Genomic DNA, 14,205 nt, shown 5'->3' on the forward strand with positions numbered 1-14,205 from the left:
ATAAATTCACAATCTTTTATATGAAAATTAATATATATATATACATGTATATAGACGATTGATTATTAATATACTAATAGCTCAGAACTATTGCTTATTTCTTAATTTTGATGGACTGAACTAAATCACCACCTAATAATGTAATTTGATTGAAAATAGCATCCTTATTGACAATAACATCTTCTTTTTGATCTTCAACAGGCTTGACATTGATTCCCAAATTAGCTCTAAATTTCTTCTTAGATATGCTGTTTGGAACAAATATCCCACTAATAACATTCGACCCATCTTCATTTAAGCCAGTAAACTTTCTGGTAGAAAAAAGAATAACGTTACCGAACTTTCTGTTAAGATCATCAACATATGCTTGAACTAAATCATATTTAGTAGTGACATCATCTGGAAAGGAAGTTTCAGTTCCTACCAAATTCTTGAACGTATTTGACGGTAAAATACCTGACGAAGTAGTCAAATTGTTGGTTTTGACTTTGACAACGAAATCATAATCTTTTAAGGCAGGAGTAAAAAGCATGTCAATATTTGAATCCGAAAATCCTTCGGTCTTGAGTAACAGAATAGCAACACGGGCTAATCCTGTTAATCTACTAGCTATAGGTAAAGTCAAATTATTCGACCATAAAATACCAGATGGATCATCCTTTGAGCCAATGAATAACTGCGTCCTGATCCCCGATGGATCAGTCTTTCTTATCTTTTCGAAATTTTGTTCGATTACTTGATGTGCTTGTATGGACAATCTATCACTTAATCTTATTGTCAACTCTTCTTCCACGTCATTAGAGCTTTTTGCCAAGTCCAATATTAAGGAATCTTCTTTCCAGTTCCAGGTGGATAAGAAATTCAAAATCTGCAAAAATCCATTACCTACGGAGTGTGGTACAGAATAAGGAGCAGGATCAACGAAAGGCTTCAATGCAATCAACTCTATAAGTTCATCTGTAAAATGATGCATTAACAATTGTGAATCTAACCACTGTTTAAATAACCTTACCGTTGGTGAATAAAATGGGAAATGGTGAGCTAAAGTACTCACGGTTCTTGTGTGTTTGACAACACCTAAATATTTCAGGTTAAATTCCAAGTACACATCTTGTAACAAAGCCTTTTGTTTGTCAGCATTATTAACAGCTCTTAAATATAAGACTTCATCTCTTTCAGTAAGCACTCTTATTCTGAAACCATATCCTTCAGGTGTCAAAATATTCAAAAGGCTTATCGATTCATTAAACAGAATTGAATCATCTCTGGTTATAAACGACTTATATGCGGTTTCTTGATTTAATATTTCAAGAATTTTCAATAAAAAGGCGGTCTTCGTATTTTCCAAAGCACTGATTTCATCGGGCCATCTAGTCGATGTTTCAAACTGTAACACAACATCATTCCAGAAATCAGGGTTTGCTAATGCAAATGGAACAGGTTGCAATAAAGATGAGTATCTAAAGCTTGTCGACGCAGGCAATAACGCCTTGATATTAAGTGGTAAATCAAGATTACTCAAAATCTTTGATAAGCCCTCGAATGAGTTCTTTAAATTAGTGAAACTTGACAAAGATGTAATCAGCTGGTTTGATGCTGATGGCAATAATGGAGTAGGTAATCTATTATTGAAACCAGAAGCTTCGAAAACCAAGTGTTGCGAGATATCTGAATGTAAATGCAAGTCAAGCGAATATTTAATAATTGACAAAACAATTGGTTCGTTCGCTTTTGCTGTCCAAACAACACAGTGCTGAATAGTCCCATCTTTGAATCTTCTTAAAGATGCTTTTGAACCCCAAAACGACCTGAACTTCACGCCCAATGCTTCATCATCATTATTTGGTCCTTTACTAACCAACTTTTCACATTCATCTGGATTCAATTGAAGGCCAATAATATAGTTATTGTTAATATTCGAAGGTTTTCTTTTATTAATCGGGAAAATATTACTGAATTTTTCGTTTCTTATGTGTAAGTCCGAAATTCTTTCCCCTAAGGCATTCTTTAAAATTAGGTACAATTTGTGTTTCAAGAAATTATCAAAACTAATGAATGATATTTTTTCCAATGCGCCGAATGCATCGTACAAATCATCAGGAATGGATAAGTTCAAAACAACGTCATACTTCATTTGATCAAAAGAAGTCTTTTGTAACAAAATAGGATCGAATCTATCCTTAACCACGTCGTTAAGTAAGTGAAGGGTGTCCATTGCTTGAACCTGCAAAGTTTGATACGATGATTTAGTCATTTTCCATAGTATATTTAATTTAACATTCTTATCGAATATAGTTGGAACATTAAACCCAGCTTCAGGATTGTACTTTGAGGTAACATCTTCACCAATTTGACTTGAAAAAGAAAGATATCCTGTCGATAAGTCCATCGTAGCTAAATATTTTATAGTACCTTTGAATAATTGATATGACGAAAATCCATGTAACAAAATCTTATTACCATTAACCCCACCACCATTCAATAATGCGCTCATCAATATAGCGAATTCAAAATGGCCAAATCCACCTTTATTCACAGCCGACCCCATGTTTCTCTGTTGCAACCATAATCTTCCTAATATACAAGCATCCTTAAATGCTTCAGTTGACTTCCTGCTAGTGTACAAGAATTTTAAATAGTAATCATATGAAGTCAGTGAAAGTATAGAAGAATTGTATATAGGTGTTGGTGGGAGGTCTTTTGATTCAGCTTGTACTCTTATACAGTTCTTATCCGGTAATAATTTCTTAGCGTCAAATACGCCAAATGGGAATCCTGCTATTATATTGATTGTAAACTTGGTTTTATGGAAACTTAAATCGTCCTGATTATCGGTCTTAATACTTTCCAACTTCAATACAGGACACAAAATATCGTCGTTCAAAAATTGGTAGGTGATCTTAATGGGTAAATTGTTTTTTTTCGACAACGGAATCAAGTTGTCAGCGACATATGCCAAATAGAACGCTCTCTTGTATAATGCTCTATAGTTTAAATAGTCTTTTGGTTGAAATAATTCACTTGGCATTGTCAACGCAATATCAATCGACATACCGTCGGCCTGACTTATTCCTGTTTTTAATCCAAACGATCCAACTAACGACACATCTTCTGGTGCCAAGTACGAAAATGTATAATTCACCTTAGTTGGCTTAGGGTCTGGGAATGGAATGACTAACTTCTTCGAGTTAAAGTGGTTTTCAGCTTGCTGCAACGTTAAATTTTCGATCGGTGGTATTTTATTTATGAAATCGTGCAATCGGTGCAAGACTTTCTCAATCTTGGTCACATGGCTGTCCTTCAACTTCACTTCCTTTACCAACTCGTCTATTTGTAATTTAAAGATATTCGACTTGAAAAGTTCCGCCGTTTCTCGTGCAACTTGAACTTCTTGTGCCGATAATGCTTTCTTCTGTTTCTTGCTTGGTGGATGCGAATGTTTCGGAGTTTTGTCTTCCTCTTCTTCTTCGTCATCATCTCCGTCATCTTCATCGTCGTCCTCGCTATTTTCACTATTATTTGCTCCATTTTTCACTGCTTTCGGTTCGTCTTCAACTTCATCACCAAAACTGCCGCTGACGCTTTGTGCATCGACTTTGTCTTTAGCCTTCGCTTCTTCCAACTTTCTTTTGCCCATACTAATATGCTAATTACCTATGAATCAACTAGTACCAATATGTAGAACTGATTCAATATTCAATCTACTACTAAACAGCCTGCTTTTACCACAACATACACTGAAAGCCTTCTGCAATAAGTTTTTTCTAGATGAGTATACTAATGGTCATGTGCACGACCCCATCAAGTTTTGTCCCGAGACGAATTTTGTGCGATCCGTGTTTTGTGTAACTTGGTATGAAAGGAGCATCAGGTCGTGCGTTCTCTGAAACAAAATAACAAGGAGCGATTTAATGTCGTGACAAATGTCGCGAAATTGATGTTTTGTGTCATTTGAGAGGTGTATGGGTGTTTGTTTGTTTTTTGTGTTACAGTCACCTGACTCAATGCTTCGTTTAGCAGCAGAACCGTTATACGGGTACTAAATACGGCCAGATGTTCAAGACATAATTGATCTATACAAACATAAAAGACAGCTGTAATATCGTGATGTACTATTCTGAAGAATTGGGAGTCGAGCAAACAGATCCCCATCGTTGGAGACTTGTGACTGATGAATTGGGCAGAGAAACATGGCACTACTTGAGTATTGAAGAAAGTGAAAAAAATCCCCAATCGGACTATGTTAAGTATTTACTAGAGCTAGATGACTTCCCAGCGCCTGAGGAGTCGGATATTAACACGCCATTTGAGTCTGCAAAGAAAGGAGCTGATTTTCTTGAGTTATTACAGGAACCAAGCGGAATGTTCCCGTGTCAGTACCGTGGGCCCATGTTCATGAGCATTGGGTACATAGCTGCAAACTATTTCACCAAGAACGAGATTCCTAAGCCCTATAGGACGGAAATGATAAGATATCTTGTGAATACGTCGCATCCTGTTGATGGGGGTTGGGGTTTGCATTCGATAGACAAATCTACGTGTTTCGGAACCTCCATGAACTATGTGGCATTGAGATTGCTTGGATTGCCGGCCAATCATCCTGTGTGTGTGAAAGCCCGTAAGACGTTACATAGACTCGGAGGAGCTTTAGGTAATCCTCATTGGGGTAAAGCGTGGTTATCGATCTTGAGCCTTTACGAATGGGAAGGTGTTAATCCAGCACCACCAGAAATGTGGCTCTTACCATACAATGTCCCAATTCATCCTGGCAGATGGTGGGTTCATACCAGAGCTATTTATTTACCTCTTGGCTACGTTTCTTCATACAAAGTGAAATGTGACCTAGATCCTTTGTTGCAGGAGATTAGAAATGAGATCTATTTGCCAAAACAGTTGCCCTATGAGAAAATCGACTTCCAGACTCACAGAAATAATGTTTGTGGAGTTGACTTGTATTACCCCCATACCACTGTATTAGACTGTCTTAACTGGGGTATGGTAAAGTACGAGAAATACATCAGGCCCAAATGGCTCCTTAAAAAGTCGAACGATAGGGTCTACGAACTAATTAAAAAAGAATGTGCAAATACTGATTATCTATGCATTGCTCCCGTGAGTTTTGCTTTTAATATGATCATAACCTTCCTTGAAGAGGGACCTAAGTCATACGCGTTTGAACGATTCAAATATAGAATGAACGATACGTTGTTTCATGGGCCTCAAGGTATGACTATTATGGGTACTAACGGTGTCCAAGTTTGGGATGTGGCCTTTATGGTTCAATATTTCTTCATGGCTGGATTATCAGAATTCCCGAAATACCAAGAAATGATCCGTAAGGGTTACAAGTTTTTGGTCAGATCACAGTTCACTGAGGATTGTGTCGATGGAAGTTTCCGAGATAAACGTAAAGGTGGCTGGCCATTTAGTACTAAAACGCAAGGCTATACTGTGAGTGATTGTTCTGCTGAAGCTTTAAAGGCCATAATTATGGTAAAGAATCATCCGGCATTTACTGATATCAAGGACGATATCGAAGATGAAAACCTTTATAATGCAGTTGATGTTATATTGAATATTCAAAATGTTAATGATTTTGAATTTGGTTCGTTTTCTTCTTATGAGACTATAAGAGCTACGCCACTATTAGAGAACTTGAATCCTGCTGAAGTTTTTAATAAGATTATGGTTGAATATCCTTATGTGGAATGCACGGATTCGTCGGTCTTAGGTTTGACTTACTTTGCTAGATTCTATCCAAATTACAAACCTGATCAAATTAAGTTTGCAATTGAAAATGCAATAAACTATATAATAAAGGCCCAGGCTAAGGATGGTTCGTGGTATGGTTCTTGGGGTATATGCTATACATACGCCTCTATGTTTGCCCTTGAAGCATTAAATTCCGTTGGATACAGTTACGTTAATTCCGATACTGTAAGAAAAGGGTGTGACTTCTTAGTATCGAAACAATTGGCTGATGGTGGGTGGTCTGAATCTATGAAATCGTGTGAAACCGGTACGTATGTCAATACAGAGCAATCATTAGTTGTTCAAACTTCGTGGGCCTTGATAGGATTAATATTAGCAGACTACCCAAATAAAGAAGCTATTGAAAGAGGTCTTGCATTATTAATGAGTAGACAAAAGCGGACTGGTGAATGGAAATTTGAAGACATGAACGGTGTTTTCAATCATAGTTGTGCTATTGAATATGATTCATATAAATTTTTATTCCCTATCAAAGCATTGGGATTATATAAAAGTAAATATGGTGACACACATTTGAATATTTAGTTATCCAACTGTTAGTTTTCGAAGTACAAAACTTATGATAAAATTTGATCGATAAATAGAGATTTACTTCTATGATTACATCGCAAATATATTAATTTTTACATTTAATAGATTACAAAATTAATGAAATAAAATGCTTACCTAAATTGCTTAATTAACTCTAGGTTCTAGTATTAATTCACCCATTGGAATATCTGAGTGACCTTTACCTAAGGCAAATACTGAGTTACCTCTCACTATGGTTTCCATTACTCTACCTTTAAATTCCATGCCGTCATATGCAGTTAGTTTGTTTTTGAAGAATGTTTTACTATTCGTGATTGTGTAAACGGCATTTGGGTCGAACAATAAGAAATCGGCATCAAATCCTATATCAATTTTACCCTTCGAATTCGATAAACCCACCTGTTTAGCCGTATTCCAGGAACACCATCTACTGATATCCTGCAATGTTACAGGAGGTTCTTGTTTTGAACCCTCAGTATACATAATGGGCAAGCCGAATCCAACTGATGATATACCACCCCAAGCAGAGAAAAAATCACCCTTTTCTAAACCTTTTAATTCTGGGGTACAAGGAGAGTGGTCAGATACCACTGTTGAAATAATATCATTTCTTAAAGCTTTCCACAATAACTTTCTATTGTCATCTGTTCTAATTGGTGGACAACATTTAAAATGAGTGGAATTGTTTGGAATTTTCTCAGCTGCTAAAGATAAATAATGGAAACATGTTTCAGCTGAAATAGGTAAATTTTGGGCCTTGGCAGCTCTAACCAATGGGATGGCTTCATGAGTAGCCAAATGAACAATATGCAATGGAACAGAAGGTTCCTTAGTGGAACAGTTTATGATTTCGGCAATGGCTGTTGTTTCGAAATTATCAGGTCTTGAAGCTAAAAATGCAGCGTAGGATGTAGGGTCGATATCTTCTAATATGGAATCATCTTTTTGCGCCAAAACCAATGGAGCATCGACTGATTGTTCCTTTGCAAAAGGGTGATGTTCGTGTTCTTGTTCGATTTCCATTGTTTCAACTGATTCGTACTCCTCTGGATGTTGGTCTTGGTTGGAAATATGATTGACCATCTTGGCGTATTTTCCATGAGTAGGATCGGCTGCTGCCAATAACGATGATTTGGCTAATGCTTTTGCTTGTTCGTCACTCAAGACCGAGTGATCAATCGAACCAGCATGATTATGGGGTAAAGAACAATAGTCATGATCTTCGTTGCAACATTTTTGGGTAGCCAAAATATCAACCACTGGTGTGGGTGCTCTCTTCACAAAAGAATCGGTCATTCCTACTTCACTAGCATCAATTTCTTTTGACAATTTTCGAAGATTCTTGTCAATTGGTTTGGTGTATTGAGCCTCGTCCATTTCATAATCAGACTCTTCGCCAAAAGTAAAATGGGCTGACGTCTCCTTCTTGGGTAATTCCGGTGTCTCATCTTCCAAATGCTCGATTGTCGGCGTCTCTTGAATCACTTTGGGTTTGGGTTGCATCTCCGCATGGAACATTAACAACGTAGGAAGGCCCTTAACCAGGGCCATAGCCCGCATAATGTAGTCTGTATCGATAGCAGGGAATTCCTCAACACCACTGTCGATAAGAAAACCCTTGAAACCTCTGACTCCCATCGCAATTAACGGCTTCAAGTGCTCCAAGTTCAGTGGAATCATGCCTCCCCAGAATCCGACGTCCACCCACGTCTGGCCCTTGGCCGCATTAATCTTCAAGTTGAAGTTCGCTATGGTCGTGGTGGGTGGAATGGCGTTCAATGGCATGTCGACCACCGTGGTTACTCCCCCAGACGCTGCTGCCTGGGTCCCAGTAGCAAATCCTTCCCACTCAGTTCTTCCTGGTTCGTTAAGATGCACATGAGCATCCACCAACCCCGGCATGATCACCAAAGGTGAGACGTTTCTGTAATCGTGAGGCAACACATTATATACCCGCAATATATGGTCCGACACCTCCAACACCCTCTCTTCTATGTGTAAAATTTTCCCACTTTCAATCGAAAAAATGATAGTCCCCGATTTAATTTCATCTCCAATCAACACATTACTAGATGATAACGCACGCGACATATTTATTATCAATTATTTTGCTCTTGTGAATTAAATAATACCAAATGGTCTAAGTGTATGTGTATGTACAACTATTAAAATTTTAGGTAAGATAAATATCCAAATATAATATTCTCACTTATCAGCACCTTTTAAATACAATCACTAAAAAAATAGCTCCAATTTTATACCCGATCTTATTAATTATTCCCTGAAAAAAGACAAAAAAAGGCACTGGCTACTATAACAAGCCAAAATAGAAATTAATTTAAACTCTTATCCACTTTTCTCTGATAAGAATTTTGCATTAAAAGAGCTCGGATAACGCGACCCGCAGATTCCTACAAATCTTTTCAAATCCTCAAATGCATATGTGTTTTAAAGTCAACTTTTTACTTATTATATATGGTTGTGTGACCCCAATCTCTACATACGATGGTCTCATACCTTTGGTATAGGCTGTAGTCCTATTATAGAGGGTCCTTCGTGGTAATAATTGTAGCTCGTATGACTGGTTCTAGCCTGCACTTTGACCTCATCTCAATGCCGCATGCTACAATCATCGGATATGTCCGGCCTTGAATTTCTTTTCTGTAAGGTCGAAACCACAAACGGTTCGAACAATAACACCAGTACATCTAGAACGCTGGTACACCAGAAGATGGTCAGGGAAAATTGTGTACAGTTTTAAAGTTTGGTGGAATTAAGTTTTCCAGGTAGTGGAAAATGAGTTGGGGTGAAATTCAAGAGTTATTGGTAGAGACGGCAAATAAGGAGTTGGACATATAGATTGCTAACAAATGTTAGTCGGAATTGTATATTACAACTATATACGTAGTTTGGGGGTTAAAGGTGTAATATGTATATTTCGGAAAGAAAGCAGTTTATCAGTTGCCCTTAATGCAGCATGAACTAAAAAATACTACTCTTTTCGTATGTGGAAGAGAAATAAGCGTAATTTTTCTCTCATACGTAGAATGTAATATGACTAAGAGGATCCTCGACGCTGGTAACTTAATACACAATTAATTGTTTACCACCCTTTGAGTTCACAATACCATCAATGTAGTACCTACTCAACTCGTCGCTTGGGTTGAACTTAGTTTCCTTCGAAGGAGCATCCTTTAATTGGCGATTTTCGTACCATTCGATGATTTGGCCCAATGTCTTGCGCTTCAATTCCACATCGTTCTTCAATAATTGGGTAACCCAGAATCCGGACGAAGTAATGTTCTTGAAAATGTGCAAAGAAGTTGGCAAGATAACAGGTTGCATCGACATACCACCGTAGGTTAACATCAACCCATTATTATTCAATTTTCTGGCAATTCCAGTGGAGTTTTTGCCCCCAACACAATTCAAGGCTAGCTTGATTTCACCGCCAGTTTCCTTTACCCATGATTTGATTTCACTGCCAAACTCTTTTGATGCGTTTTGCTCTTCGGTAATAACTTTAGTGGCACCACATTCTTCGGTCATGTTCTTGATCAAGTCTTGAAGGTCTGGTCTATCTCTGATAACAGAAATCGAGTTGATTCCTAACAAGTTACTGATCTGGGTAGCATACTTACCAACGGCTGAATTGCCACCGTTTTGAATAAACCAATCCTTACCTGGAGTTAGTTTAACGTAATGAGTCAACATCAAGTAAGCCGTTAAAGGATTAACCGAAATTGTAGCCCCTTGGTTGACAGATAATCCACTAGGTTTTCCGTTAGCTTTGGATTGCTCAGGATTAGGAATCTTGGTCATCTCATCACCTCCGCATAACATGTGAGTTCTCCAGGTTCCCATGTTCACCGATGTTGGAACACACCAGTCACCGACCTTGAAGTTTGAAACATTGTCTCCTACCTTAAGAATTTCAAACAAACCTTCATTACCACAAACTGCGACTGGTTCATTGGAGCCTAACTCAGTGGTTTTTTCTGGTTTCGAAGGATATACCCCCTGTATTTGGTTAATATCCGATGGGTTAACTGGTGACCCTAAAGTCTTGACAATAATGGAATTAGAATCGAGATTGTCATCGTCAATCTCATATTTGAGAGTCTTTAAGACATCTTTAGGTTCCCCATGTTGGGCATATACAACTGCTTGTGCTGTAATCATATTACGAATTTGGTTAATTGAACTGGTCGATCTTAATGAAGCTCTAGCCAATTGATTACGATACATCTTTATATATAGCAAAATATTATTCTAGGAAGCAGAAAGAGATCAGCAATATATATATAGTCTACGTCTCCGGGAGAATCATAGCTACAAGTCGATTGCGAGGTTCTGCATATACATTTGTCTTGTCGTTTAGGTACTTACCCATGGATATTTTTCCAACTCCTCTCAGTATGGTTTCTTCAGCGCTGTCGATTAGTAATTATATAGCGGGGGGAACTGGATATTGTAGTGTCAGATCCGTATTTCAAGAATAAAATTACTTTACAATTGTCGGCAACACATATGGACTGGTACCGAGAAATAGCATATCCTGTATTATGGTCGGAAGTATTTATTGAGTAGATGAAAAGTACCAAAAATACGTAATTTATAGTCTAACTAATCTAGTCATCCTTCTTCTTAAGTAACTCTTGTTGTTGCTTCTTCACCTTCGTATTTTGCATCGTAGCCAATACAAAGAAAACAAGGTTGAAGAAAACAACCCACAATTCTGGTTGAATAAACTTTTGAGCAATAATCATCGTACACGTTGAAGTCACAAGAGATGATTTTAAAATAGGTAAGTAACTTTTCTTCAATCCGTTTTTAATGATTGCCCCTATCTTCTTTATCTCATTTATGATGTTGAAGCCTTTTGTAGGTAAGCCGTAGTTATTTATAAAAGACAACCAACTAACAAAAACTGCTGCCAACGTTGGGGTAATCACAGATAATGAGGTCAATATTTGAGCGACTTTCATAATTGGGGATAAATTGGGTCCCTTATAAATTTTGTTTAAAATAGCATACAATTGGTGTGATATTGGAGTCAGAATCAATGAACCGTATATGATCATAGTTATAATACTCCTGCTGTGATAGACTTCGTAAACAATGGATACTTAACTAAATAAAACAAATAGCGTGCATTTAAGGGTTTGTTGGAAGACATCTTTAAACTTATACTTTCAAATATCTATCGTCTATCTCACCTATAGTCTTGAAGTAATAACAATTGACAGATTGGATGGTTTTATATCGCGTTTCTCCACTTCGGGATTGTGTACCGTATATTTCCAAATTATCGTCGTTTTTGATTCTTAGTCGTTTCAAGACTGAACTGATCGTCGCATTGTTCGAATGGTGTTTAATTTACCCTTGAGGCACATACTAATTTTGTCTCCGAAACTCGTCAGTTCTCGTGCAATTCTTATCTCTAGTATCGCAAGATTTTATCGCGTCAAACCCTGCTAATGCGGAAAGATAGACTTCCAGTAATTGCCATTCGAGCACATTTTATGCATTTTATGCATAACATGAAGTATATAATTGTATCAATCATACTGACACGTATCCATGAAAGTGTTAGGAATAAAATATGGTAATTAAATACATTATATGGTATGTTTAGCAATTTCTGAACGAAGTAAAGTACAAGATTTAAAGTTAATTTGAAAAATTGCAAAATTTTACAAAAATAAGATGAACAAAATACAAATCGAAGTTAAATAGAATTATTCTACCAGTCACTTACTTTTGAAAAATATTTAACAAATCTCATAGATACCAAATATTGGAGATAGCTCAGTATCGATTGCAAAAATATGTTGCGAACTATTAATGTTCCCGTCCAGATTAACAACTAATAGGAAATCTAAGTAGATAAAATCATAATCTTGGTTAATTCGAGAAGAAAATATTTATTAAAAGTAGTACCAAGGTGAATTAAAAGAGTATTTATGGAGTAGATAAGATTATTCAACGTGGGTAACCTCGGTTTTATTGTTCCAATCAGGATTGGTAACAGCCAATCTCTTTTGGTGCTCATATAATGGAGGTAATGGGTCGATATGACGACGCAATACAACTCTTTGGAAGCTAATTAAGATACTTTTGGTCTGATAGATAGCATGCTTTCTGGTACTGACGGAGAAGACTTCATCCGATTCTTCCAAGGTCAAACCCTTTTAGTTTCAGGCAAAAACCATAAAACCAAAAAGAACCCTACTATATTCCATCCAGCATACCAACCAAATGCACCAGTCTCCGTAAAGGTGCTCACAAGTTTAGGCCAAGTCAAAGCCAAAATAAAATTGAAAAACCAACATGTGGCAGTAGCGAAAACCATACCAAGATCACGAACGTACAATGACAAAGCTTCAGAGAATAAATAAATGGAACAAGACGTTCACCAGCAGAATAGATGGCAGAAACCACTAGCAACTATACAGATCTTATTAGGACGTCGGAAGATAAGAAATCAAACCCGATCTATAACAAGAAGGCTGGCATCAAGGGAAATGTCTACCGATGGTATCAATAGTATAGGAAATTGGGATAGCAAAGAGGAAATTAACCTACGAAACCCCACGATGCAGTAAGAGCATTACCTTTTATGAAACCAGATTCAATAAAGATGGTAGAATTGTAATAAACTATAGCATTGATATAGCAGAATAGTTGCATAAATATGACAGTCCACGCAGCAAAAGCACTATTCTTGTTTATTCTAACAGTAACCATTTCAAGAAGATGATTCCATCCTGCAATAGCTTCTAAGAGGCTTCTTCTTGTAGTAAGACATGTTGATAGAATGTATCTCTAGCAGTTGCAATTTTATCAAGCATAGCATTCAAGGTTAGGGCAATTTCATTAGCAAAAGACTAGCTAATACATTCGTAACCACTCATTCATGTAAAAAAACATACTAATCCATCCCGAATAGATGCTTCATTCGCAATATATAGAATGCCATATATCCAAATTGCATTCCTTTCTAAATATTTGAATTAGCATCAATCAAATTGAATAATTTAAGCTAATATCCCTTATAGTACAACTAGATTATAATTCTGAAAATAAGCTTCAGTAGTTAATCTAACTCAAATACCGTTACATATATTCTATCACAATAAGTTATAGTGATTGAAAATAATACTCAAATAACTGAAATCAACCATTCATACACTGAATTGAGACATTTCTGGACAAACTTACAACATAAGGACATTAACTGGATCACTAGCAGGGATCAAAACCTGTATCTAACAACTGGGTCATACACAGATCACAAGCAAAGTTTGAACCACGCTATAGAACACTTGTTTACCCAATACAAATAGGGACTTTTTTCACATTGAACACACTTCGATATTCAATCGTCATTCTTAAGTTTTATTAGGCTTAGTCACGCCTACTTCCCAAAACCAACAATAATCAAGTTAGTTCCCCTTGAAAACTAACTGAATCCAATTAATGTTGTATATACCAATATCCTGATAGTAAATAAACATGCTGTTGTCTTTCTATCTCATCATTATGCATTATTAAAATAGTGACCACTAACTTGTCTATCCATATTAATTCATTATATTTGTAACTCACATTCCTCTAGATTATTAGTATACGGTAATTCAATAGTTCTTAAGAGAATAACCATACAATAAATGTCTAAAAACAGCGCAGCCGGATCTATTAAAATCATTTAGAAGTATTATTCGTCAACAGAGAATTACAACACACGGCTCATAACCCTCTCTTATAAAGCATAACTATTATGCAATCATGACCATAGTGAAACACTACAGCAGAGTAGTAATCAAGCTACTACTTTAAGCTACACTTTTTTTTTTTTCCTTTTTCCTTTTTCCTTTTTCCTTTTTCCTTTTTTCCTTT

The 14,205-nt window shown here is 36.7% G+C and overlaps 5 protein-coding genes across 5 annotated transcripts; 1 reads left to right on the forward strand and 4 right to left on the reverse strand. All coding sequences in view use genetic code 12, as the record gives it.

Moving 5' to 3' along the window:
* Positions 1–94: 94 nt before the first annotated feature.
* On the reverse strand, positions 95–3,637 carry DEHA2C05742g (DEHA2C05742p; the record flags this gene model as incomplete). The annotated part of the gene is made up of 1 exon (XM_002770131.1): positions 95–3,637. The coding sequence occupies one exon, from the start codon at positions 3,635–3,637 to the stop codon at positions 95–97; it is 3,543 nt and encodes a 1,180-aa protein (XP_002770177.1).
* Positions 3,638–4,107: 470 nt separating this feature from the next.
* On the forward strand, positions 4,108–6,297 carry DEHA2C05764g (DEHA2C05764p; the record flags this gene model as incomplete). Its single annotated transcript, XM_457937.1, has 1 exon — positions 4,108–6,297. The coding sequence occupies one exon, from the start codon at positions 4,108–4,110 to the stop codon at positions 6,295–6,297; it is 2,190 nt and encodes a 729-aa protein (XP_457937.1).
* A 150-nt stretch (positions 6,298–6,447) lies between these two features.
* DEHA2C05786g (DEHA2C05786p) lies at positions 6,448–8,394 on the reverse strand (the record flags this gene model as incomplete). Its single annotated transcript, XM_457938.1, has 1 exon — positions 6,448–8,394. One exon carries the CDS (start codon positions 8,392–8,394, stop codon positions 6,448–6,450), a length of 1,947 nt encoding a protein of 648 aa, XP_457938.2.
* A 993-nt stretch (positions 8,395–9,387) lies between these two features.
* DEHA2C05808g (DEHA2C05808p) lies at positions 9,388–10,551 on the reverse strand (the record flags this gene model as incomplete). Its single annotated transcript, XM_457939.1, has 1 exon — positions 9,388–10,551. One exon carries the CDS (start codon positions 10,549–10,551, stop codon positions 9,388–9,390), a length of 1,164 nt encoding a protein of 387 aa, XP_457939.1.
* Positions 10,552–10,934: 383 nt separating this feature from the next.
* On the reverse strand, positions 10,935–11,387 carry DEHA2C05830g (DEHA2C05830p; the record flags this gene model as incomplete). Its single annotated transcript, XM_457940.1, has 1 exon — positions 10,935–11,387. The coding sequence occupies one exon, from the start codon at positions 11,385–11,387 to the stop codon at positions 10,935–10,937; it is 453 nt and encodes a 150-aa protein (XP_457940.2).
* Between the last annotated feature and the right edge of the window lie 2,818 nt (positions 11,388–14,205).

Source organism: Debaryomyces hansenii (assembly GCF_000006445.2).
Source record: "Debaryomyces hansenii CBS767 chromosome C complete sequence".
NCBI lineage: Eukaryota > Fungi > Ascomycota > Pichiomycetes > Serinales > Debaryomycetaceae > Debaryomyces > Debaryomyces hansenii.